This window comes from Peromyscus eremicus, chromosome 15 (genome assembly GCF_949786415.1).
Source record: "Peromyscus eremicus chromosome 15, PerEre_H2_v1, whole genome shotgun sequence".
In the NCBI taxonomy this organism is placed as follows: Eukaryota; Metazoa; Chordata; class Mammalia; order Rodentia; family Cricetidae; genus Peromyscus; species Peromyscus eremicus.
The window spans coordinates 34,374,113-34,399,295 of NC_081431.1; the positions used below are offsets into that span (position 1 = coordinate 34,374,113).

At 38.8% G+C, this 25,183-nt stretch overlaps 1 protein-coding gene across 5 annotated transcripts in view; it reads left to right on the forward strand.

Moving 5' to 3' along the window:
• Positions 1-25,183, forward strand: part of Rabgap1l (RAB GTPase activating protein 1 like) — a 577,981-nt gene that overhangs the window by 533,456 nt on the left and 19,342 nt on the right. For 4 of the 5 annotated variants that reach the window (XM_059281246.1, XM_059281247.1, XM_059281249.1 and 1 more), the window contains one exon: positions 14,231-14,323. In XM_059281246.1, the coding sequence (XP_059137229.1) occupies positions 14,231-14,323 (93 nt within the window). Of the gene's footprint in view, positions 1-14,230; positions 14,324-14,509; positions 14,802-25,183 lie in introns of those variants that run through there. The other variant, XM_059281248.1, reaches the window with a different exon arrangement.

The following is a 25,183-nucleotide window of genomic DNA, read 5'->3' on the forward strand; positions in this document are numbered from 1 at the left end:
CAAACACTTGGTGGCTTACAACCATCTGTAATGAGGTCTTGTTCCCTCTTTTGGTGTGCAGGCAGAACACTGCATACATAATAAATAAGGAAATAAATAAATAGATAAATAAATAATCTTAATTAAAAAAAAAAAAGAGTAGCCAGGCAGTGGTGGCACATGCCTTTAATCCCAGCACTCGGGAGGCAGAGGCAACGGATCTCTGTGAGTTTGAGGGCCAGCCTGGGCTACAGAGTGAGTTCCAGAAAAGGCTCCAAAGCTACACAGAGAAACCCTGTCTCAGAAAAAAAAAAATAGTAAGCCCTCTTAACCACTGAGCCACCTCTCTAGCCCCAGCATAAAGATTTTAAATAAACAAACAGAATCAAACATACAATGATATTGAAATGGTAGGTAGCAGTTCAGGGCCAGAACTTTGGACCTATATGGCCTAGATTTAAATGAAGCCCTAGCCTGCTAGCTACATAACCTTGGGTAAAAATTACTCAGTCACTCTATGCCTGTTTCTTCATCTGTACAATCAGGATAATAATAGAGTCTGCCTCATTAATGGCAAGCCCACAGGAATTGAATCATACAAGGCATACAGCAATCAGTGCCTGGTGCCGACGAGTACTGGTTATGCTGCTCCTGTAGGGTGTGGTGGAATCACTGCTATCACAGCAGACCAATGCCAATTTCAGTCTGTTTGCAGTTCTCCTGCATGTTTGCTTTGCTGCTTTCCACTCCAAGTGAGTAATCTTTATGTCTTGACTCCTCCATAAGTGGTGCTTTTACTTTCCTTGTAGAACCCAGCATGCTGGACCCCAAACTAAAGAATTGTCTGTAAGCTCTTTCAAAGCAGAGACCTCCTTTGTCTTACTCAGCACAGGCAGACTGATTGTATAAGCCTGGCTTGCATAATAGCTCTTAGTAACTGTTGTGGGGAATGTGAGGTAGACAGTAGCAGGCGCTCTGTGATTTGGGTTCCTGGAACTCCTCTCCTCTCCAGACTAGTTCCTGTGTACTTCAGACCTCTATGGCCTTGGCTAGCAATTCCTCTATTCTTTGTGATCCAAACTGACCTGCAGCCCCTCAAACAGCTATCCTTCTGTGGATATGTGACCTGTGCAGCTACATAGCTCTCCACACTTGGTTTCCTGCTCGATCTTGAATCCTTAGTAGTCTTCTCCTACATTGCATTGGTAACTATGTAGCCCCTCCCAGCTGTGTTCATTGTCCCTATAACCTGGACGCTCTTCCTGCCCACTTGTCATTGGCTGCCTTACTCTGAGTTCAGTTTCATTTCCATTCCTCGGAGAAGGAGTCAAAAGGAGACTCATGCACAGTCCCTCCACCCTTACTCCCCCTCAGAGCACTATACTAACTTTGTAAATAAATACAGTATACATCTTAACTATATGATTATAGGAAAGACTAGGCCTAGAGTGCAGTTGACAGGCAGTAAATGCTGCTGTAACGAGTGAGTGGAGAGATGATTGGAGGGTATGTGTTTTGTTGTCATTGTTTCTTTAAGACATGTCCTGTTGACCTGATACTTGTTATGGAGTCTGTGCTGGCCTAGAATTCTCAGTCATCCTCCTGCCTCAGCCTCACGGGTTCTAGGATTACTGGTGTGTGCCCCCATAACTAGCATGAAGAATTTTTTAATAGAGATATTGAGATAAATTTTTCTTTCCATGTTAAAAAGCTTGTGTGTGTGTGTGTGTGTGTGTGTGTGTGTGTGTGTGTGTGTTTATAGTTTTGTTTTTGAAAGGCAGACAGGAGAACTGATGGGAGTTCAAGGCCAGCCTGATCTATATAGCAGGTTTCAGGCCAGCCAAGGTTACATAGACTCTATCTCAAAAAAAAAAAAAAAATACTCCAAAGGTGGTTGTATAAAAACAGCAATACTGTCTTGGGGCAGTTTACTACTACTGCTGGTGATGACTTTGCCAGCTCTACTTCCTTTAAAGTAGATGGAGCAGGTAAAGGTACTTAGTTTTCTTTCCAATTGTTTATCTGTGTCAGCCCAGTATAGTAAAATTGTATATATTGTCCTCAGTTAAGTTTCTCATAGCATAAACGTCTGTAGCCTTCAGCCTACTTTTTGATAGATATTTTGAACAAGAGATAGATGTCTCCTTGATCCAATTACCAATAATAACTGCCGTAGAAGTGCTACTTCAGGTTTCTTAGCTTGTTTTATTTATTTACAGAGTGAGTACAGTGCTGTTACAGTGCTTGTAGTGTTGGATTCGAATAGAGAAGTGTCCCCCTTGAATCCCTGTCCATTCTTTCTCTCTTCTCATTCTCTAGTTTCATATACACTTGATTAGCTTGCTAGTGCTGTGCAGCTATACTGGATTCCTCTAGCCCAGTTTTAGAACCATATCTGATTAATCTAATTCCTAGAATCAAACCAGTACTATCCAACATGTATTCAAATTTAATGCAATATAAACTAGCTTGTAATCTTAATTTCTAGAACTTGATAGTCATTCTGTTACTCTCCAAACAATATACTAAAATTTCTAAATGATAAATTTCTAACCCAGAAGTCCTTTTAAAGATAGAATTTTACTTGAGAGGTTATAGTAGATTTTGAGTACTTCTCCTAAAAAAGAAATCAAAACATTCGGTATGGTGTACCAGCTTAAGATATTACTGCTTCTTAATTTTTGCAAAGTGAAAAAGAGTTAGAATTTTAATAATTTAGCTCCAGATTGAGGATAGCAATATAGTCATGGAATTTTTATTGCTTAATTTAAAAGCAGTTTAAATGGCTTCTTCCTCTTTTGTAAGTGCAAAGAATCCAAAAAAAAAAAAAAGAGAGAGATTTAAAAAACAATAAAAATTCCATAGCAACTATTGCCTCCTGGGAGTGAGGAAAAGAGCCCAGCATTATTTGTATAAATCAGTACAGGATGCAGTGGGAACAGAAAAAAATGAGTGTAGGACATAATACACAAAGAAGAGAATTCTCCAGGAACATGCCAGCTTCAAAAGCTGTTCCATCTCAGTGCTAACGGATCCCAGTACCTTAAGGTGATTTGCTTTAAGCTATAAATCTTTTGAGTCATTTATGCTCTGAATGCTCCTGCCCCCCAGAAGACTGTGAAAGAAAGAAAATATATTGTTTCAGCTTGCCTTCTCTTAAGACTTTATGGAATTTTAAACACATTTCTCCCAGAATTAAATTCCTGACTGACCCACTCCAGAGACTTTTTGACCTTCTTTTTTCAAGCTTGCCCAGAAAAATCAGGGTAAAGATGTTATTATGTTTTTTTTTATGCCATATATTGACAAGTATCTGAGGTTCATTAATCTTCTGGTCAGGAGTTAAAATAACTGCATGTCCATCTGTACACACACACACACACACACACACACACACACACACACACACGAGCAGAAATTGTCTCTAAACTCTTGAACTGAATATCCTTGTCAGTAAAAAAAATTAATTTTACTCCAAACTTTCAGTGTATATATTCATTTTATAATAAATTATGCTCCTCTACTATACTAAAATAGGTATTAATATAGATATATTTAAACATTGGTTAGAAAATCCACAGGACAAATTGTCATGATCACCTTCTGTTTTTTGCAAAATAGCATGGAAAAATTACAGATCAGAATTCAGTGGACCAGCATACCCTTGCCAAATATTTTTCCTAAGTGTCGTGGAAAGCAATTGAAATTTTTAGGAATCATAATGACTTATTTGCTTCTGAGACAAATTACAGTGAAAATATTTCTTGCAGAGCACCAGGACACCAAAACTAGTTTGGACGTTATGCTGTAGGCTGATAGAAGGAATAAGAAGTTGAACCCAGCAGGGTCTTGTCAGTGAGGCTCAAAGAGGGAAGCAAGCATAAGCTATCACATAGTTGAGTACTAGTGAGGGAGGAAGTCAAGGATCACTCTGGGCTACTGACATGAGCTTCCAGATGGAAGATGAGCAGTGGAAGAAAAGCATGCTGAGGATAGGGGTAGGGAGTGTGTACGGGTCTCAAATGGGAACCACCCAAATAATGGTGTAGACTTTTAGCTTTTGGATATGTGGTTGAGTGCAGTGGAAGTTCTAGACCAATGTCTTAGTTGGGGCTACTATTGCTATGAAACCTTATGACCAAAGCAACTTGAAGAGGATAGGATTTGTTTGGCTTACACTTCTATGTAACTGTTTATCATTGAAGGAAGTCAGGAATGGGAAAGGGCAGGAACCTGGAGGCAGGAGCTAATGCAAAGGTCATGGAGGGGTGCTGCTTACTGGTTTTCTCATCATGACTTGCTCAGCCTGCTTTCTTATAGAACCCAGGACTAGCAGCCCAGGGGTGGCACTACCCACAATGGGCTAGACCCTCCCCCACTAATCACTAATTAAGAAAATGCCCTATACTTTTATGGAGGCATTTTCTCCATTGAGGTTCCCTCATTTCAGATGACTCTAGCTTGTGTCAAGTTGGAATAAAACTGGCCAGCACAACCATAAACTATAAATCTGGACATTTTCAAAATATAGATAATACAAATTGACTTTAGTTCCAGACATTATTTATTGATAAGAAAGTTTTATAATAGAAGTGCCAAGGAGTTCCACAAAAATAGTTTGCTAAATCTAAGATGACAGAAAAAAGATTAGAAATGGACAGGTAAGCAGATCCTATAAAATGTACATCTCCTAAAGCTGCTGTAGCCTCAGGACTAGACAGCTTATATTTAAACAGGGCAAAGAAAGTTGAAATCAATATTTCAGGAGCTTTCATGGATACTTTGAGTATGCCACATTCTGGAAAAAGCAATGAACACCCCAAAATGGTTCACATACATTTAATCATTAACAAGTCTAGGAGCTTGTCACAGGTATGTATCATTAGGCATGAGTAATTAGGAAAACAGACGTGTCAGAAGAGTCGGAAGCAAGTTCAGTGCCATAGGTTGTTTGTTACTATGAATGGAAGAGGAGGACACTTAGCAAGTTGATTACTGTTGCCTTGTGAGTTAGAGTTATAGTAAGAAATGAGTGCATTCCTTTTCCACCCTCTTATGATTGTAATCCTTACTATTAGAAGCTATCTAACAGTCTTTTATAGGCTCCGATGTTTGTTAATTTTTTCTTAATTTTATGGATAAACTGTCATTGACTAATGCCCCCTTTCTCTTACTGTTAAAAGCCCAGAGTCAAAGTATTTTGTGTTGTTATGTAGTATGAAGGGTGCCAAGGAGAAACCCCTGGAACAAGATCTCTTTTTGGACATCTCTTGGCTCCTGTCCATTTCCTCTCCGGTCTTTTAATTTACAAACTGTTGCAAATTGACTATTGCAACTATGATTACCACTGACCCACTTAATATCTAGACGGGTAAATTGTTACAGAAGTGACTGAGACCCTATCTTAGAAACCCTCTCAGGTCACTTAAAATTTCCAAAGACTGTGACTGTAGTTTATGGCTATTCTCTTTATCCAGTGATTAATATACAAAATGGAATGGTTTGTGTTCATCCTAAGAAATGATCTGGTATGTACAAAGCAGCAGATAATGGTTAGTAGCTTTGCTCTGTCATATTAATTTTTTTAGCACTTGGGCTTATGACCACCAAGAACATTTGCTTTGAAGAATATTAACCTAGGTCTGTGGTGGTTTGAATGAGAATGGTTCCCATAGGCTCATATGTTTGAACGCTTATTCATGAGGAAATAGAACTCTTTCAAAGGATTAGAAGAATTAGGAGGTGTGGCTTTGTGAGGAAGTTTATCTCTGGGAGTGGGTTTTGAGGTTTCAAAAGCCCATGCCAGGCCCAGTGAGTAACCCTCTGTCTCTGCCTGTAGGTCAGGATGTAGCTCCCAGCTGATGTTCTGGTGCCATGTGTGCCACCGTGCTCCTGTCATGCTCCACCATGACAATAATATACTCATCCTCTGAAACTGTAAGCAAGCCCCTAATTAAATGTTTTCTTTTGTATGAGTTCCTTGGTCGTGGCATCTCTTTACAGTAATAGAACGGTGACTAAGACAGGGTCATATTGGCTTTTTAATTTACTAAGCAGGGATTTATCTCACCATCTTTTACATACATGTTGCTTTTGAGCACAGGAGAAATGGCATCTTCTCATTGAGGAAGGAAGGGTTCCAAAGCAAGCACAGTGAGACTCCTCCTCAGTGGGTACTCCTCCCTTGCTGCCTCTCACATCACAAATTTTCTCTTGATCTGCCTTGTACCTTTTCATCATCTGTTGACGTGTGGTAATTAGACAGGTGTGTGGTATTTTGTCTAGTCCTTCAGCCTCCTAAGTAGCCCTGTCTTATGTTAGAGGAAAGTTAAAGAGGGCAGGCTGCTGAGGACTACTGTCTGCCCACTTCTGACTGTTTACCAACTGCATAACCTCATGCTGCCTCTCTTCATTTTTCTCATTTGTAAATTCTGAATAACTTGCCTCAGAGTCCTTAAGAGGATTACGTGCTGGCATTTCTAAGTTATCACTCTAAAGCTGTTAGGGAAATTTTTGACCTGAAATAATTCCATACATTTTTAATGCCAGTTACTGCTGATCAAAAACAACAGAGCAGGCGACTAGCATGGTGGTTCAGCATTCAAAGGCACTTGCCACCAAGTCTAATGGCTTTTGATCCCCAGGACCCACATGATGGAAGGAAGGAAAAAACCAATTCCTGCAAGTTTTCCTCTGACCTCATATGTGTGCCTTCCCTCCCTCCTCCATCTCTCTCTCAAAATAAATAGAAATAATGTTCAAAGGCAGAAGAAAAAAGCAGGATGTGATAGCACTCATGTGTAATTCCAGCACCCTAGAGTACCAGGGATCAAGGCCATCCTTGGTCACATAGTGAGTTTGAATACAGCCTGGGTTACATGGTGAGCCCCTATTTCTAACACACACACCAACACTAGAATAGAAGGAAGCAGACCCCAGAATATACCAATGCTGTACTGAAAAACTTGCAGGCATCCTTTATTTATTGGCAGGCTAGCTAAGTAATTTTCAGGGCAGATCCCATGTTGACATAGACCCCTGAAACCTGCCAGCTCCTGTTTGAAAATGTTGCTAATTTTTCTAAGTGAGATTACGGGAGTCAGGGATGACAGAGAGTCAGGTGGACTATGCACAAACAAAGCTCACCTCCCAGTTTTGGCATGTAGCACAGAGATAGAGTGCTTGCCTAGTGTGGGCAAGGCCTTGTGTCCCATCCTCAGCACACAGACACAAAAGCAAACAAAAATTGTCTGACCCAGTGCCATTAGTGCCGTACCTTGAGGTACACTGCTAATTTCTGGGTACTTTTCTTCACTTAAATTCCAAGCATTGGTTTTCAAAAGTATATATTATTCAATAAAGCCCATATAAACAAGTGATCATGCCATTTATACTGTATATACCAGGCTGAAAATCTTCACTTGTGTATTTTATCATGTGTTGTTTCTTTTTCTGTGTTAAGAAAATGTCTTTAAGTTAATATAGCAGATGCATTTTTGTTACTTAAGAATTCTATGTTGAGGCTAGAGAGAAGGCTCTGGAAAGAGTACTAGTTGCTCTTCCAGAGGACCTGGATAGATTGCCAGCACCAAGATAGAGTTCAGGACTCTGAGGGGACCAGGCACATTTGGGAATTAGCCCAAATTTAAGATCTTTGGTGTTGGGAAGCACTTGAACTCCTAAACACGCAAAGATTGATTGCATTTGTTCCTAGGGAAACCCAACTAAATCACAGTGATAAGAGAAATACATCTTTAAAATTTTTGAGTTGTGAGATGTTAGTGTGTGTGCCACCACTCTGATGTGGACTGTGATATAGAGTCAGTTCTTTATGTGGCCTCTGGGAGTTGAACTTACCTTACCAGGCTTACACAAGCACTTTTACCCACTGGGCCATCTTGCTGGCCTGAGAAATAGATTTCATTCAAAATAATGTAAGTCAAATTTGGGCCAGCTAATGATTCAGAAATTTGGGCTGGTGAATGACTTGGTGGGTAAAGGTGTTTGCCTGACAACTTGAGTTTGATCCTGGGACCCACACATGGTGGAAAGAGAGGACCAGCTCCCACATTTTATCCTCAGACAGCATGTATACTGGGGCACACATGTGCATGCACATATACACACACACACACACACACACACACACAATAAATAAACTGTAATAGAATTTATAAGAGCCATATGCATGTGAAATTCAAGTATTACTAAGTATTCACAATAGTAATAAAGCAAGAAGACAAAATAAGGTGATAACTGATATATTTGATTAGTAAGGTTAAGACCATTACAACAAGGTCATTTGAAGTTAATATAAAACAATTTATGACAGTAAAACTTTTTGACTACACCTAAAAATGAGATATATACTCTTTTTGTACCCCAGTGTGAGTATCCACACTCATGCATGTGCATATGGAGAGCACAGGTTGGCCTCAGTTGCTCCCCACTTTATTTTTTGAGATAGTGTCTCTCACTGAACCTGGAGCTCACTGATTGGCTGGACTGGCTGTCTTGGCAGGTCCCTGGGACCCTCCTATCACCACCTCCCAGTTTTGGGATGCTGGCCACCACACCTGGGTTTTATTTCTCTGTTATTTTTTTTAGTAAGCGTTGGTCATACAGGCTCAAGTCCCATACTTATGCAACAAGCACTTTACCTACTGAATCATCTGTCCAGCCCCAAGAAATACATTCTTTAAATGACAGTAAGAGAGAGAATGTGGGGAATGAAGAAAGTTGAGTGTACATATTAAACATTCCTAATCTGAAAGGCTCCAAAATCTGAAGCATTATGAGTACTGACTATCAGAAGTAGAAAATTCCTTACCTGATTTCATACAGCAAGACTCAGTCAAAACACAGATATGAGATTTATGCAAAGGGAGTTCAGTGTGTAAGAGAACTCTTAGTTAAAACATGAGGACCTGAGTTAGGATCCTTTTTGTTTGTTTGTTTGTTTGTTTGTTTGTTTGTTTTTGTTTTTCAGGATAGGGTTTCTCTATGTAACAGCCCTAGCAGTCCTGGAACTCACTTTGTAGATCAAGCTGGCCTTGAACTCACAAAGATCTGCCTGACTCTGCCTCCTGAGTGCTGGGACTAAAGGCGTGTGCTGCTACTAATGCCCCCTGAGTTAGGATCTTAGCACCCACTTAAAAGCTGGTCATGGTGGTACACCACCTGTAACTCTAGCACCATAGAGAGTAGAGACAGGAGGATGCCCAGGTCTTCTGTCCACCAGCCTAACTCCAGGTTCAGTAAAAGACTGTCTCAAAGGAATAAGGCCAAAAGTGACAGAACAAGATGCTTGATAACCTCCCCTGTCCTTCATGAGTAGTTGCGCAAGTATGCACACTCTCATGCACACACACGTGCTCACTAACCACTACACTGTTGCTGGAGAGCTTCTCTCCAGGTCCCACCAAACGCCCGCAGTCCCACAACCCACGTATAAAATAATCACTCAGGTGCTTATATTACTTATAAACTGTATGGCCATGGCAAGCTTCTTATCTACTTCTTCTATCTTAAATTAACCCATTTCTATTAATCTATAAGTTGCCACGTGGCTCGTGGCTTACCGGTACCTTACATCTCGCTTGTCATGGCAGTGGCTGGCAGTGTCTCCCTACCTCAGCCTTCTACTTCTCCCAATTCTCTTCTCTTTGTCCCACCTATACTTTCTGCCTGGCTACTGGCCAATCAGTGTTTTATTTATTACCCAATCAGAGCAACACACGTAACATACAAAACATCCCCCAGCACTACACATGCACTAAAACTGTTTAAATCACCTTCTAGTTATTATATAAGGTGTATATGGAACATAAATGAGTTTAGTGGTTACACTTGGATGCCATCTCCAAGAACTTCATTACATATTTGCAAATATTCCAGATTACAAAATCCAAAGCATTTCCCTAAACATTTCCTGTAAGGAACACTCAAGCTGTATTCTTTTGCTATCTTCTCTCTGGTATCTCTGACTAGGCTAGGGTGATTGGTGTGAAGAAAAGCAAGGCAACTGGGTAATGACAGCTTTCTCCTCTCCTGTTATTAGAGGTTACTGTTCTATGACCCCCCCCTTGGCCTTAAACTTATTAGACTCTTTTCTTTATTATTTCCTGATAACAGTGGAATATGACTTAATCTCATCAGTAAGTAGCAGGTGAAAGCATTATGCCAGCAGTGGAGTTAATAAAGGTTCGTCAGTGATTTTGAATTGACACCTACTAGGTTTTATCATCTGGGAAATAAATGAAAAGGACCATTTGATTTAGTGCAGTATCTTTCAAAATACTGGTCATCATTATTACTTTAGAGGGGCTGAAAGGTCACTTAAAAAATGTAATGCAATGAAACCATAATGAAAATACCTGTGGATACTGACTAGTTCTTTAGCAAGGCCTGGATACAACTTCAGAAATACCACAGCCAGTGTGATTAGTGATTTAAAAGAGAAAGCTCAAAGGGATCACATGAGTTTGTACTTCAGATGGAGCTACATGGCCATTACCTGTCACTTACTGTATCCAGTTTTGTATCCTGGTTTTTGTAACATGAGGCATAACCATTTATAGTTTATTCTATAATGTCATTCTTACAGTCAGTTACATAAAGAGGAGGGGAGGGTTTCTCTTCAGTGTTTAAGTTAGCATGGACAGTAGTAGATTTAATTCTGGCATTTTCATACATGTATGCTATTATTGCTTTCGGCAAACATATAAAGACTTTTGATTGACTTCTATTTGTCAACATTTAACATCACAACTAATAGCAATTATTATTTGTAATATATTGTTTTAGTTTCCTCTTAGTACCATAGTAAATCCCTATGAGTTAGGTGGTTGTGAGGACATATGTAGTACTGTATAGATTTATAGGTTGGAAGAAGACATGGATCCCACTGAACAAAAATGATGGTGTTGTTAGAACCATGTTCCTTTGTGGAGGTCCATTTCCTTGCTTTTTCTAGCATGAAAAGGCTGCTCACATTCCTTTACTGAGGAAATTCTGTTTCCCAAAGGCAGCAGCAGCAGCAGCAGCAGCAGCAGCAGTGGATTGGCCCTTTGCCAATAGTCACATCTCAGTGAAGTCAGAAAAATTCTTCTCTTTTAACAATTCATGTAATTTCACAGGATTTACCCAATAGTCTAAAATATTTCTATCTCGGATTCCTTAGGCTTAGTCACATTTGAAAATCCATTTTGCACTGTACTGTAAAACAGCACAGTCACTGGTTCTGGGGATTCACTGGTTCTGGGGATTAACCTGAAGGCAGTTTTGAGTGGCTATTTTTCTACTTTGACTTCAAGTTAATTGTTTTCTTATAAAAGAAGTCTGTGTATTTTTTAAAGTTGAGTAAGAGAAAATCAGTAAATAAAATGTGTATGAATATGACAAAAAAGTTGCACTCGTGTCAGTGACATTGGGTAGCATTTCATCTGCAAGAGGGCCCACTCTGCAAGTAGGAATCTAGAGGAGGTCAGGGAGTGTGAGGCGGCAGCAGCTCCGTCCAGAATTGGCCACGGTTGTTCAGCTTCTTCATCCTGAAGAAGAGGTTGAATCTGCAAAAGTCCCTCCCCCTCTGTTTAACTAATTCTGTGTAAGTGGATGTTTATTTCATGAGTCTCCATGTCAGGGCCAAGTGCTGTGTCCTATGTCTCTAACATGAATGATTCAAAGCACTGGTTCTGTCTGAAGATGCTGTCATCCCAGAGTATAGCTGTCATCCGGCATGCCGGCCCTTAGCTGCTGTAGTTCTGTCAGAGCTGGAATCCAGTTTGATTTTCCTGTTTGGTTGGTTGGTTAAAATTAAAAAGTAGGTTGGAAAACTAAATTCCAGGTCTTTTGCTAGGCAGAGCCCTCTACAGAGGAGCTGTATCACTGCCTTTTCTAAAGTGACATTTTGAAATATTGAGTGCTTGTTGTCAGTTGTCCTCATTTCCTGAATTCAGCCAGACAGGAAGTTCTGGAAAGGTAGAGGGTACTCAGCTGGTGAAAGGACCCACACACCACATCCATTCAGCGCTTAAAAGGAATGCTAGCTAATCGTTAGCGCATTCTTCAAGTGCATACCTTCGTTAAATTGACTTTCCTCAGGGACAAACAACTATACTTAAGGTAATAGATTCTTTCAATTTTAATAATTTTCAGTTGACCTTTTGTTCTTTTAATGAAAATTAAATGAATTTAATGAAAACTACATACTGAACAGATTTTCTGTAATTCCTTTTTTCAGTAAGAAAAATTGCAAATTTCCATATTCTCTAAAATAACATATAATTTGTATTTATTCCTGAACTGTAATGTCAGAATGTGAAGACTCATTTTCCTGATTACCTCATCCATACCAAGAGTCTAAAAACTGCCCCACTTGCTTTCCCCCAGTCTTTCTCCTTTTGCATTGTTCCAGTTACAGGTGGATGCTTGGTATCGCCCCATAGCACAAGATAAATAAGCTTGGAAGGTTTCCTAGCAACACATTGCTCTGGGAACCTGTTCTGTTTCCCTGAAGAAGATGAAGCCAAGCATCACAGAGTCTCAGCCAGATGGGAAGGATTCACTTACTGAGGGTGTTTAGTGCATTTAAATAATAATTATTATATATATATTTGAAACTGTTAAATACCTTTTAATTTTTTTCACATTGAAATGAGCTTGAGTTTTACATGTCAAAAGAATCTTAGTTAATAGTTTGAAGATTTTCAGGGAATAAGCTTGCTATAAGTTATTGATGAATAGATCCACTGCAGAACTATCTATAAAATACTTCCACATGGGACTGATGCTCAGCCTAATTCCTGGTGGTATAGCAGTCCAGTGGCAAAAACACTGAAATATTCTAGTCCCTGGGAATGCTAGGGGACTCCATTCCCTTTCCCAGTACCCTTAGCTTCCCCTTCCCCTTGGATGTAGGTCACAGGTAGATGTAAGCACCACTAGAAAGAAAAAAACTATATAATTTTTATTATACAACGAAAATGGACTTGATCATTCTCATAGAACAGAATAGATTCCTATACATTAATTTTTACTGAATATTTTTTATTAAAAATTTCTACAAGATCAGGCAGCATTTTTGATACATTATCTGTTTCATCATTTAATTCTCCTAGAATTCACCTGGTAGAAACTTATTTGCAATTTTGTAAGTAAAGAAACTGTGCTAGGCAGCCAAGTGTCTAGTTGTTGAAATATTACCATTCATAGATCGTGGTCATTCAAACACTAGTTTCTTACTGACAGTTCTGTAGCCCATATCCTGTGTTTATTCTTAGAATTCTAATATTGAAAGCTTATGGTCTTTAGAGAAAAATGAACAACTATCTGTTTTGTTTTGTTTTGTAACAGGCTCTCAGTAGTAGCCTGGCTAACCTGGAACTTGCTGTGTAGACCAAGCCATCCTCAGAGTCACAGAGTTCTACCTGCCTCTGCCTCCTGAGTGTGCCTCCATGCCCAGTTTAATAGCTGTCTTTTGAAGATGGCATAATCGTAGCAGGAAATAGATGATTTGTTTCATTTTTATTGTTTTATTCAGCATAATCATCTCACATCCTCAGGTTTCAGTGTCAGATTTTACAGCCTTTTTGCTTTATGATATTGTTATTTATTTATTGTTTTGTTTTTTTTTTTTTGAGACAGGGTTTTGCTGTGTAGCTTTGGAACCTGTCCTGGAACTCTCTCTATAGACCAGGCTGGCCTCAAACTCACAGAGATCCTCCTGCCTCTGCCTCCCCTATGCTTGGATTAAAGGCATGTGCCACCACCGCCCAGCTTAATTTTGTATTTTTATAAAAAAAGAAATGCTCACTTTTTAATATGATAGAATAAATTATACCTAACAATAGCTAAAATTAATAGTATTAAATTTATTCACAAACTATGTTGTGACATCAGGAGTATGATAGAACAGGGACAAACTGATTATTTTTATAACATTGGAACAGAGCCATACACATTTGCTTATCTACTGCCCATGGCACCTTTTGTCACAGTAGAGTTGAATGGTTATAACGTCATTGATATGGCTTACAAAGTCTGCAGTGTACACTATCCTCTCCTTCACAGGAAAAGTCTACTGGACTCTATTCTAGAATCCGGTTTTTACCCCACCTTTGAGTTGGAAATGTTGCTTTAGAATACCAGCAACATAATTGCAAAACATTTTAAAAGTGTTTTTTGTTTGTTTGTTTGTTTGTTTTTACAATATAAGGTTCTTATCTAACATGTTGTTCTCCAAACACTGCAGGTACCAACCAAAAAGCTGAAGAAATATGAGAAAGAGTATCAGGCAATGCGGGAGAATCAGCTGCAACAGGAAGACCCAATGGATAGATACAAGGTACGAGAGATGCTTGGCACTTAGCAGGGCAGAAAGGACTTTATGTACCCTAATTCAGCAGTTGTGGTGAGTTCCGTTCCCTCTGCTCCACCCTGAACTATTCAGACAGTGACATGCTGACTATGCCTGTGTCTTCATTTTCAACTGACTCCCAAGTATTCAACCATAATATTTCTTTTCTTTCAGTTTGTATATTTATAGGTAACTCCAGCTGTTGCATGTATACTGGGAATCTTCATGAGAAGCTGAGAGAAAGGGAAAAAGAAAGTGGCTTTCTGCTTTCAAAATTGAGGAAAATAAAACAGAAAATGCCAAAAAGTACTGTCTTAGCTGTGCATGATCACTTCCACAGAGACTCGTAGATGTGACCATTCCAAGACTGACTCAAGGATGTTGCAAACTTGTCCCTGTCTGTAGCAGATGTTCAAAATCCAAACTCAGAAGGAAAAATAAAAACCACAAAAATGTATCAAGCACAGTAATGTGTTTGTTGCAATGTTTCATTTTCACAAATCATAGGTAACCTGACATTTGCATGCAGTTTCAGAATCAAAATTATTTCACTTGTATCTTCATTAGTTTGGTTATTTAAAAAATTGTGTCATCACAAAGATAGATCTTTTCAGTGGTAATTAGCAGCATTGGCTACAGCATGCAGTGTTGGGAAACAGTGATTTGCAATTTATTTTTTACCTTCGGAAATGTATTGTCTTCCTTTAGCTGTTTTAATTCTTGAGACTCATACAGATATGTCAAAGTTCCTCTCGCTACATCAGTATCCAACTGATGCCTAAATACCATTCCAAAAAAAGTATGGTGGCAATCTTAATGAAACCATTCACACTGAGATGGCTTTTACTTCCATAACCAGAACTGCCTTTGTGGTTGGAAAAGTGTATGTTAGCAGCAGTCACACTGAGCATCTTGATTTTATTGTTGAATAGAACAGCAAGGAATGCTCGCAGAGGAACATGGTGGAACAGGGCCTATGGGTTTCGTAGTCAAACCAACTTGAATTAAATTCCTGGCTCACTGGAAAAGGCAACAGGATTTGAAACCTTAGATAAGGATTTTGGTCCCTGTGTTACTGGTCAGCATTTTGAGTCAGTCATTGACCCTTTCCTTGTTTGTAAAATGCATGGGCATGCATGATTTTGTGGTGGATTACTGTGAGATTGAAGGATGTCATATGTTAAGTACTCAGAGCATAATTGGTGTTTAATAAATGGTTATTCGTTTTTAAACTTCACTACTATAAGCATGACTAGAATAATATAACCTTGCTTGGCTCTGCCTCTCCAGTCCTTCATTGATCATCTTCATATTTTGTGTAACTATTACTACCCTATAGTCTTATCATCAGTCATACTTCTTCCCTTCTTCTAGAACTGGCTTGAGAAATAAAAATAATTCCGCATATGGTTATGATAGATAACTATTATCAGATTATATGCTCATAGAGAAGGTTTGATGACTATCCACTATTATCTTCTCAGTAAATCCAGTTTTAATGCCAGACCTATGATACAAAAAGTCATGAATGGACTCATGATGAACTGTTAAAGATCAAATGAAAGCCCTTTAATTGTTTGATTATTCTAATCTTCAGAATATTATGAATAAAGTGATTTCAGATGAAAGAGAAGGAAATAATAGCCCAAACTTACATAATTACAGTCAAAAGCTGAGCACAGTTGTATGCACATATATATCTCTCTGTGACAAGAGGATCATTCAGGTCCAGGAGTTTGAAACCAGCAGCATATTGAGACCCTATCTAAAAACACAAACTAAAACAACAACAAATGCCTCACTGAACCCAAAGAGGCTGTAAAACAACTGAACTGTAACAGTGTCTTACATCCTTTTTGTCAAAGCAGATGTGTATAAACATCATATATAAACTGTAAGATTATTTGTACCGTTTTATTGATAAAAAATCAACTGTTTTAAAAGTAGGTATTTTAGATTCAAGTATTGTGGGGCTTGGTTTTTTGTTTGTTTGGTTGGTTTTATTTTGAGAGACTCTTACTGTGTATTCCAGGCAGATCTTCATCCTGTTGTAGCCTTTTATTTGAACATGTCACACACCCTCTATCACTATTTCTTTGTTATGATTTTAGTGGCTTTCTAGTATATTATGTAATCAATATTTCTATACCTTTTTAATAATGTTTAGGTATCAGTCCCAATGATCTACTTGGCAAAATTATAATCAAGTTGTAATTATATTTCAAGCTATTACTTGCCAACATAGTTCTAGCTATCAACAGATTTGGTCCTTCAGGTACACAAAAATCTGGTTTAAGAAGTAAATTAAAGCCGGGCGGTGGTGGCGCATGCCTTTAATCCTAGCACTCGGGAGGCAGAGGCAGGTGGATCTTTGTGAGTTCGAGGCCAGCCTGGTCTACAGAGCGAGATCCAGGAAAGGCGCAAAAAAGCTACACAGAGAAACCCTGTCTCGTAAAACCAAAAAAAAAAAAAAAAGAAGTAAATTAAGTTCAGCTGGAGAGATGGCTCTTCCAGGTAAAACCACCTGTTTCCAAGCCTGATGGCCTGATTCGATTTCCTGGACCCACACGTGGAGGAGAAAACTGACTCCCTAAATTTGTCCTCTGACCTTTACACTCATACTGTGGCATATGTGTGGCTACACATATAACACACAGATAAGTAACAGCTTGGTATAGTGGTTCATGCCTTTGATCTCAGTACTCCTGTGACAGAGGCAAGTGGATCTCCAAGTTCAAGGCCAGTCTTGTCTACAGAGCAAGTTCCAGGACAGCCAGGGCTACACAGAGAAACCTTGTCTCCAAAAAACAAAAAAACAAAAAAACAAAAAAAAAAAGAAAGAAAAAATAAGGAAATAAATACATTTAAGGAAATAAATTGTAATTATCTTAATTTAACAAAGTATCTTAAAAATACTTTTGGCATCTTCTGATCTCTTTGGGGAACAGGCACTTTTCATTTATTAGGGAAGATCTTGAAAAACATTGAGAACTCATACCTGTTTAGGAACAATTTCTCCTTCACCATTGAAACCCATATTGCATAAATTGCCATGTCAACCTCCAGCTTGCCATATGGCAAGAGAGTTGGAAAGACTGTGAGTTTTTAAAAACAAAAACAAAACCCAGAAATGTCATACCATAAACTGTTCCAATTTAGTGCTATTAATTCTTCCATACTTGATGGCATTGAAGAAGGGCTTTTACACAAGTGAGAGCTGGCAAATGTTGCTCTTTACAGTCACACTTTTTGCTGTACCAAGCTAAACATGTGGCCTAGGGGTGTACCTCAAGGGTAAAGCACTTGCCTAGCACGTGTGAGCCCACTGGTTCAATGAACAGTTGCATCCCCCTTCGTGCCCTCCCATCTAACGGTGCTCTTTGTGCCTATTATATTGTCAGTTTATATTACTGGATTAATTACATGCAACACCTCAGTCCCAACCATGAATAAAGAGAAGGAATGGTGTTGGTATAATTTTAAAGTTCTAAGCACGATGAAATGTTCAGCAATTAGGTAGTGGTGATGGCTATACAGTTTCATGTAACTGAATTGTATACTAAAGCATCGTTTTATTACATATGATGATGAACAGCTGCAGTCCCAGCACAGAAGAGGCTGAGGCAGAGGGTCAAGAGTTTGAAGCCAGCTTAGGCTACATAGTGAGACCATAGCTCAACAATCCCTCTTCAAAAAGCACATAATTTTATGGTGTGCAAATTAAATCTATACCCTAACCCAAGACAAATGTTCCAGAATACTGACTTTTAGACCACCCTCTTTCTTTTTTATTTTCTCTTTTTTCTTTATTTTTGGTATGTGTGTGTATGTGTGCACATGCATATACAAGTATGTGCAAATGGGCATGGAGGCTAAATGTCAGTGTCCAGTGTCTTCCTCAGTTACTCTCTACCTCATTTTGAGATGGGATTCCTCACAGAACCTGAAGCTCACTAATTTGCGTACTCAATGAGCTCACACACAGCTACACTGTTTGTTGCTTTCTTGCTTGCCTTTAATGTGGGTGCTAAAGACCTAAGCTCAGGTCTTAATGCTTGCATGACAAGCATTTTACCAACTAAGTCCTTTCCCCAACTACTGTATTTTCTGTGAGATAATGTTTCCCATGTCCTAGGCTGGACTTGAACTCAGTGTGTAGCTGAAGATGACTGTGTCAAACTTCTGAGCCCCTTGCCTCTACTTCCTGAGTGCTGAGATTACAGGTAAAAGCCACCATGCCTTGTTTATGTGATGCTGGGAACTGAACTTTGAACCCAGGACTTCTTGCACACTAGGCAAACATTCTACGAATCAGCTACATCCCCAATCCACCCACCATTTCTTCTGTGAGCCCCAGGTTGCTTCTGTCAAAATACAGTACTTAGATAGAAGTCATACTTGTGCAAAGGAGATCTTTTGTCAAAATTTGAGCTAATTAATGACTGTTGAACAATATAAATGGTACATTCATTTTCAGTGTTGCTCGGTAATTTCTAAGTAGAATGTGTGGTGTTCCTATCCATATATTTACACATAGAGTAATAAGCACAAACATACACACTACCTAATCTGGCATCAAATTTGTATTGAGACCCAGGGAACCCTCAAAAAACTGCTTACAGTCTTTATTGGTGCCTTTCTGTTTAACTCCATAAGACTCCAAAAGAGAAGGATTTTTTCTTGAGAATAAATATACAGCATTAATTCTAAACTTTTTTCCTGCTTCTTAACCTGATCAAGTAATGTGATGTTGTTTTGTGTATATATTCTGACCTTTTGATTTGTAAATTTGATTGAGTTCAGATGGAGAAAATGTGAGCTATAGATATGGCTAATGATGTCCCCAGAAAATACACATTTATAGATAGATATATCTGTTTTAAAACATTTTAAAATTAGTAATCAAACCCACCAAAGCAGATAACAATGTTAGAAATCAAGATTCTATATCCTACACAGTGGACTGGTTGCTTTCATTGTGGGGAAAGAATTTCAGTAAAAGAGTCAACTGGTGAAGCTTCTAGAGAACTACAGCCATCATCCACCTTTAAGGAAAGATACACTCTTTTTCTTGTTTAATTAAGAGCTGCTGATAGCAATGTGGGTCAGGTCTGTAAAAACACAAGTAATTAATTAAATTCAGTGAATTTCCCAAAGCATAGGAAGGGCTGCCTGTTCTATAGGGGGAGATCCTAGGAAGAATGTAGACTATTTAAACTGTTGGGTTTAAGATATGCATAATAGCATAAATATATAATTTAGAGCTTAAATATATAGCCCTGTTCAGTATAGTTAAACGTAGAATGTTTAACTGCCTTCACAAGCTTAGTTAGACATAGTACATTTTTTAAAGTCGAAATGAAATTCAAACAGCATAGGTAGTGGTGAAGGACGTGCCTAGCATGTGGACGTCTCTGGATTTGATCCCTAGCACCACCAAACCAATACAAAGCTGAACAAAATATAATTCAAATAGAAATGATTCTTTTTTTTTTCACTTTTTGATGACTTCTTTATTGCTTATTATTTCTTATTACTCAATGGTTTTTGTACATATTTATCTTTGAAATAACGTCCATGGTTACTCTCAGGAGCATAGCACAGATTTTTAATTATTTTTTTTATTTATTCTTTGTGTCTTTCACATCATGCATGATGGATTGTGGGGGGAGTTGGATTTTTTTTTTTTTTTTTGAGACAGGGTTTCTTTTTTTTAAATTTTGGTTTATTTATATTTTATGTATGAGTGTTCTGCATGTATACCTGCATGCCAGAAGAGGGCATCAGATCCTATTATAGATGGTTATGATCCACCATGTGGTAGCTGGGAATTAAACTCAGGGCCTCTGGAAGAGCACCCAGTGCTCTTAACTGCTGAGCCATCTCTCCAGCCCCAAAAATGATTCTTCTAATGAGTTCTGTAAATCATACTAAATTTTTCTTTCTTACCTGCAAAAGAGAAGGTGGTGATTTTATTTATTTATTTATTTATTCATTCATTCATTCATTCATTCATTTATTTATTTATTTATTTAACTTATTTAACATTAGTGTATTGGGCCTTTACTTAATGGATGTCAAGAGAAGTAAATCTATCCTTGAAAAATAATGTTCTACCAATGAAAATAAGTATATGTGTTATTTCTTTCATATCATAGAAACTGTTGTTGGCTTTGGGGAATACCTACCCTGTAAAATAAGGTATTTTTAATGAGTAATAATGGACATGAGGATGGTTCCTGTTTGCTTGTGATAAACAGAATTTATTTATCACTGTGTTAAACTTGAGAAGGTTCCATATTCTTCTGAGCCTGGATAACACTGTTACCTATTGTAGCTGCTGAAGAATATAGCTAAGGAGGAGCAGATGGCTTCGAATGGTGCTGCCCCTGACTCAGTCACGTTTCACATGTGGAGCTATAAAAATATTAAGCATAAGAGAATTTTTTACTGTGTCTATCATCGATCTCTAGTACTCTCCAGTGTTTTTCTTGTATTGTTAGAAACTTTTGGGGGTTGGGGACTTAGCTCAGTGGTAGAGCGCTAAGGCCCTGGGTTCGGTCCTCAGCTCCAGGAAAAAAAAAAAAAAAAAAAAGAAAAGAAAAAGAAAAAAAAAAGAAACTTTTTATTCCTGTTATTGTTGAGAAAACTATATGACAATAATTTGTTTCTATATCATGTGTAACTATTTGCTTTTTGTGTGCCGTTTTTGAAGACAGGGTCTCACACTAACACAAACTGGCCTGGAAACTCACTTATGTAGCCCAGTTTATCTGTGTGCTAGAATAGAAAGCCACAGCGGCTTGTGGGCCACATCTGGATGACTGGTGTGTTGTTTTTGTTCTGCACAGTGACCGTCATTTCAGCATGGAAATGTGGTGCTGAAATGTTTACTCTCCATCGCTAAAGTACCACCGGAGTTCTCAGGGGCTTTTCTTTGTTTGTAGAACATAAAGAAATGCAGTGTTTGCCTCCTGTAGTTATGTCTGACAGAGTTTTATTTTTAGTTTGACACTTTAAATGTTTAAATTTCCATAAGAAAGATGAAATTGAATGTGATGAGAAAAGGAAGAAAGCATTAAGTATTTTCCAATATCCAGAGGTTTCCCTTGAATTTTCATTTATAGGTGAAATAGATATCTAAGCATTTCATCTTTGTAGATAAAAAAAAACAAAACTGTCTTTTGAAAATCTAAGTTTGATGATCAACTCTTTTAAATGTCCAAAGGCTAGAGAGTTGGCTCAGTGGTTAAGAGCACTGGTTGCCCTTCCAGAGGACCTGGGTTCAATTCCCAGCACCTACATGGCAGCTCACAACTGTCTGTAACTCCAGTTCCAGAGGATCTGACACCCTCACACAGATATACACGCAGGCAAAATACCAATGCACATAAAAAATAAAAATTAAAAGAAGCATTTTTTTAAAAAGAAAACTTTGAAGAGTGAATGGTTTTGTTGCTAATAAAATTGTGCTGGATCTGTGAGAGAAACATTTTCTCCTGACCCTTAAATATTTTTAAAGCCTGTGCCAAGAATTCATCATAGCAGCAGACAACACGCCCCAAATACTGTGTGATTTACGTAGCCCTGCCTTCTGCATCACTCTTCCCTGAAAGCTGAGTTCATTTTCTTTTCCTGCCAGTTAGCATTTCTCTGGTTTCTCCTCGCCATCCCTTAGATGGCTTCACAAAATCTTCAGCCTCCAGAAATAAACAGGAACCAGGCACAGTTTCCCATTTGCTTTTTCCTGCTTAACAATTTCAAAGAGGAACTATTCTGCAAGGCTTCTGATCTCGTCGTATGAGGAAGTCCCTCCTACCCAGCATTAACACAAAATCAACAAGTCATCTGTAGTTGCTAATATTTCCACACACGGCATTTTCATTTTCATAAGTCATGCAACTGCAAATAGCAGTGTTGGAGAGGGTGGAGTTTTCAAGCCGGAGTCCTCCTGAGTTGAGACTTGCCCACTGGCTGCCTCGAGTATACTTTTCCATTGAATGTTTGCAGTCACAGAGAGAACTTCACTATATGGCGTTCTGAGCAAACAGTGAGAATATTAACAAGTGCCTGTTTCTGTTACTGCCATTTCCTACATGTATTAGTAGGTGTGCAATTTCACTGGATATTCCTCTTTTTTTTTTCAATTGTCTTTGTACCTATGGTTGAAAACGGTAGTTGGTCTATGACCTTTGAGGAGGTAAGTTGGTTTTTTTTCAATCTGTGTGTGTCTGTATTAGTGTCTGTCTCTGAAAAAATGCAGTATCGTCCTCCTAAAAGTTACTAACCAAACTTTCCCAGGTGTGCAAGTCCTGTGCAAGAGGGAGGTAGGGAGTGAGGCACTGAGGAAAGCTGTATGTTTTTTGTTCAAATGGTGTCAGCTGTGTGAGATGGAGCATGTTTCAGAAGTGTGATATCCAGGTTGCATAAGCTATGCCTCCTGTAATCTTTTCTGAAAGGCAAGAGGAGCCATCTGCCTGATTTGTTTCCAGGCTCTGGGATGTTGACACATCTGTCCTTACTAACATCCACTGTGTGGATATCTGCGCTGGCTGAAATTACTCAGCTGACTACATGGTCTCTCCCTTGGGCAGATCCTTGGTTTGAAATGAACCAAGACTGTCAAACCCAACTTTGTCCCTAGTTTTAAGGAAAATTTTTTTTTCAAAGTAGTCAGTTCTGAAAATAGTTTTGGCTCCTTAGGGAAGACTAGAAAAGACACCTAAGCATTATACTATGTTTTAATCCTTGGTGTGTTTGGGCATGTTCATCACAGGAAATCCCTGTCCCCGCAGCAGACTCTCACAGTTGTACTCAGTCGCATTCCGTGCCTCTGGTGTACCCAGGATTGCCCTCTGGAGGATGATACTGCATTTTTGGCCCCATAGCTTGCTTTTCCTTGTCTGTGAGTGCAGAGCAGGCACCTGACACTTCCCACTGTGCTGCTTGCTTTGCAGACACCAAACTGAAGCTGCTTGCTAAAGCAAAAGCCAGTAGGCATGCCTCATGGGCCAGTCTGCTTCATAGGGACTCTCAGACACTTCTTCAGAGTTCCCCTTGTTCTTACCCCTTTGGTTGTGTGTCTGTGATGAAGGGTTCAAGTTTCATCAGTTATGAGAAGTTTCCAGTCAGAATTTCCGCTGTGCTCACTCACAGCTTGCTTCTGTAAAACATAATCCATCAGACTTGTGCTTTATTGAGAGTGGAGTTGCTACCTGGTACTACTTTTAAATACTTGAGTAAGTAACTTTCCCATGGACATCATATGACTACCTGGAGGTTAATACATTCTGAACACAATAGCAGCAACCTGAAAAACTGGTAGTATATCAATATGATGTAAATAATAGTTGAGAAAGCACTTTGTATCTTCGTGTTCTGGGAGCACAGTCTCAGTAGAAACAGGACATGGAACTCAGGAACAGGTGGTGGAGAAGTCTTATCTTGGCCTCTTGAAAGGATTTATCAAGAAATGAGAAAAATCTCTTCTCCACCCAAGCAGTCTGCCTTGTGAAATATGTGATGTAGAAATCATACTGGGTTACTGTTGTTTCCTGGCAAAGAGACAGTTATTGAAAAAGTTTCTGAAATATGTTTTAAAAATCTGAGTTTTCTGCAAGCACATGAGTCATTTCTGCAAAGAATTCATAGACATCTCAGAAATACAAACTCTCCAGCCCCTGGTAGAAATCGGGTTTCATCAGCAGAGGTTCTTCCTCAGAAGCCTTTTCATATCTATTACGTGTGTACTTCAGTGGGAGAATGGAGCTGTGGGAACACAGATTTTTAACAAATACAAGATACCCTACCTATCCAGGGAACACTGTCTTTTCAGGAACATATAGGGCAAAGAACTTCTCAGGTGTTACATTGTGTCTTGGTCACTAGAAAAGGTCCAGTGTGGTTTGTATAGAAAATGACCTTGTTTAACAGTAGACTTAAATCTTTTCTTCCTCCTCCTCCTCCTCCTCCTCCTCCTCGTCCTCCTCCTCCTCCCTTCTTCTTCTTCCTTCTTCTTCTTCCTTCTTCTTCCTCCTTCTTTCTCCTCCTTCTTCCTCCTCCTCTTCCTTCTTCTCCTTCCCTTCCTCCTCCTCCTCCTCCTCCTCCTCCTCTTCTCATTTTAGTGTTTTATCCCCTCTAGTAGAATTGAAATTATGAATTGAAGGAGTTTAACAAAAGTTTTTTAAATCCTATTGTAATTGTATTATAGTCATTCTAGAAAACCTGGGGACATTTCAAGAAGAGAAAGATAATACTAAAACTAACCTACTGCCTACAGCTGATATCTGTTGTTCATATTGTTATAAAAATTGGATTTTCTAGCTATTTTTAGAAAATTTTCTCTAGTATGTATTAATATATGGAATTCAATCATGAATTTTCTTTAAAGTATTTGAGTAATTTAGAATTTCTCTTTTGCTTTTAGTAGATATGTTTTGTAAGAGGCTGTTTATATCCCCCAACTGTCTCTGTCCATTTTTTCCAAATGAAAAGATGTCATCAAAGTGCAGGTCTACGCTTCAACTTCTCTGCTGACCTTCCTGTTTATGGGTCCTCAGTCTCCGTGAAAGACTCAGGCCTTGCTCTTACTGTCTGTTTTATAGACCTTATTCAGAAATGAAGAGGGCAGTGAGTTATTAAGGATTAGGTTCTCTGTCTGTTTAAGAAACACCATGTTGTTCTGCAACAGGTGATTAATCCCCACCTCTAGTACGCCATGCCATTTAGAACATACACGCGTCTTCTGTTTTTGCAATGCTTTGCCTGGGTTTGCCACTCTTTTAGAAAACACTAACAGAGCTGTAAATCTAAAACCAGAAAGAGCTTGTTACAAAGAGCTTGTTCCTG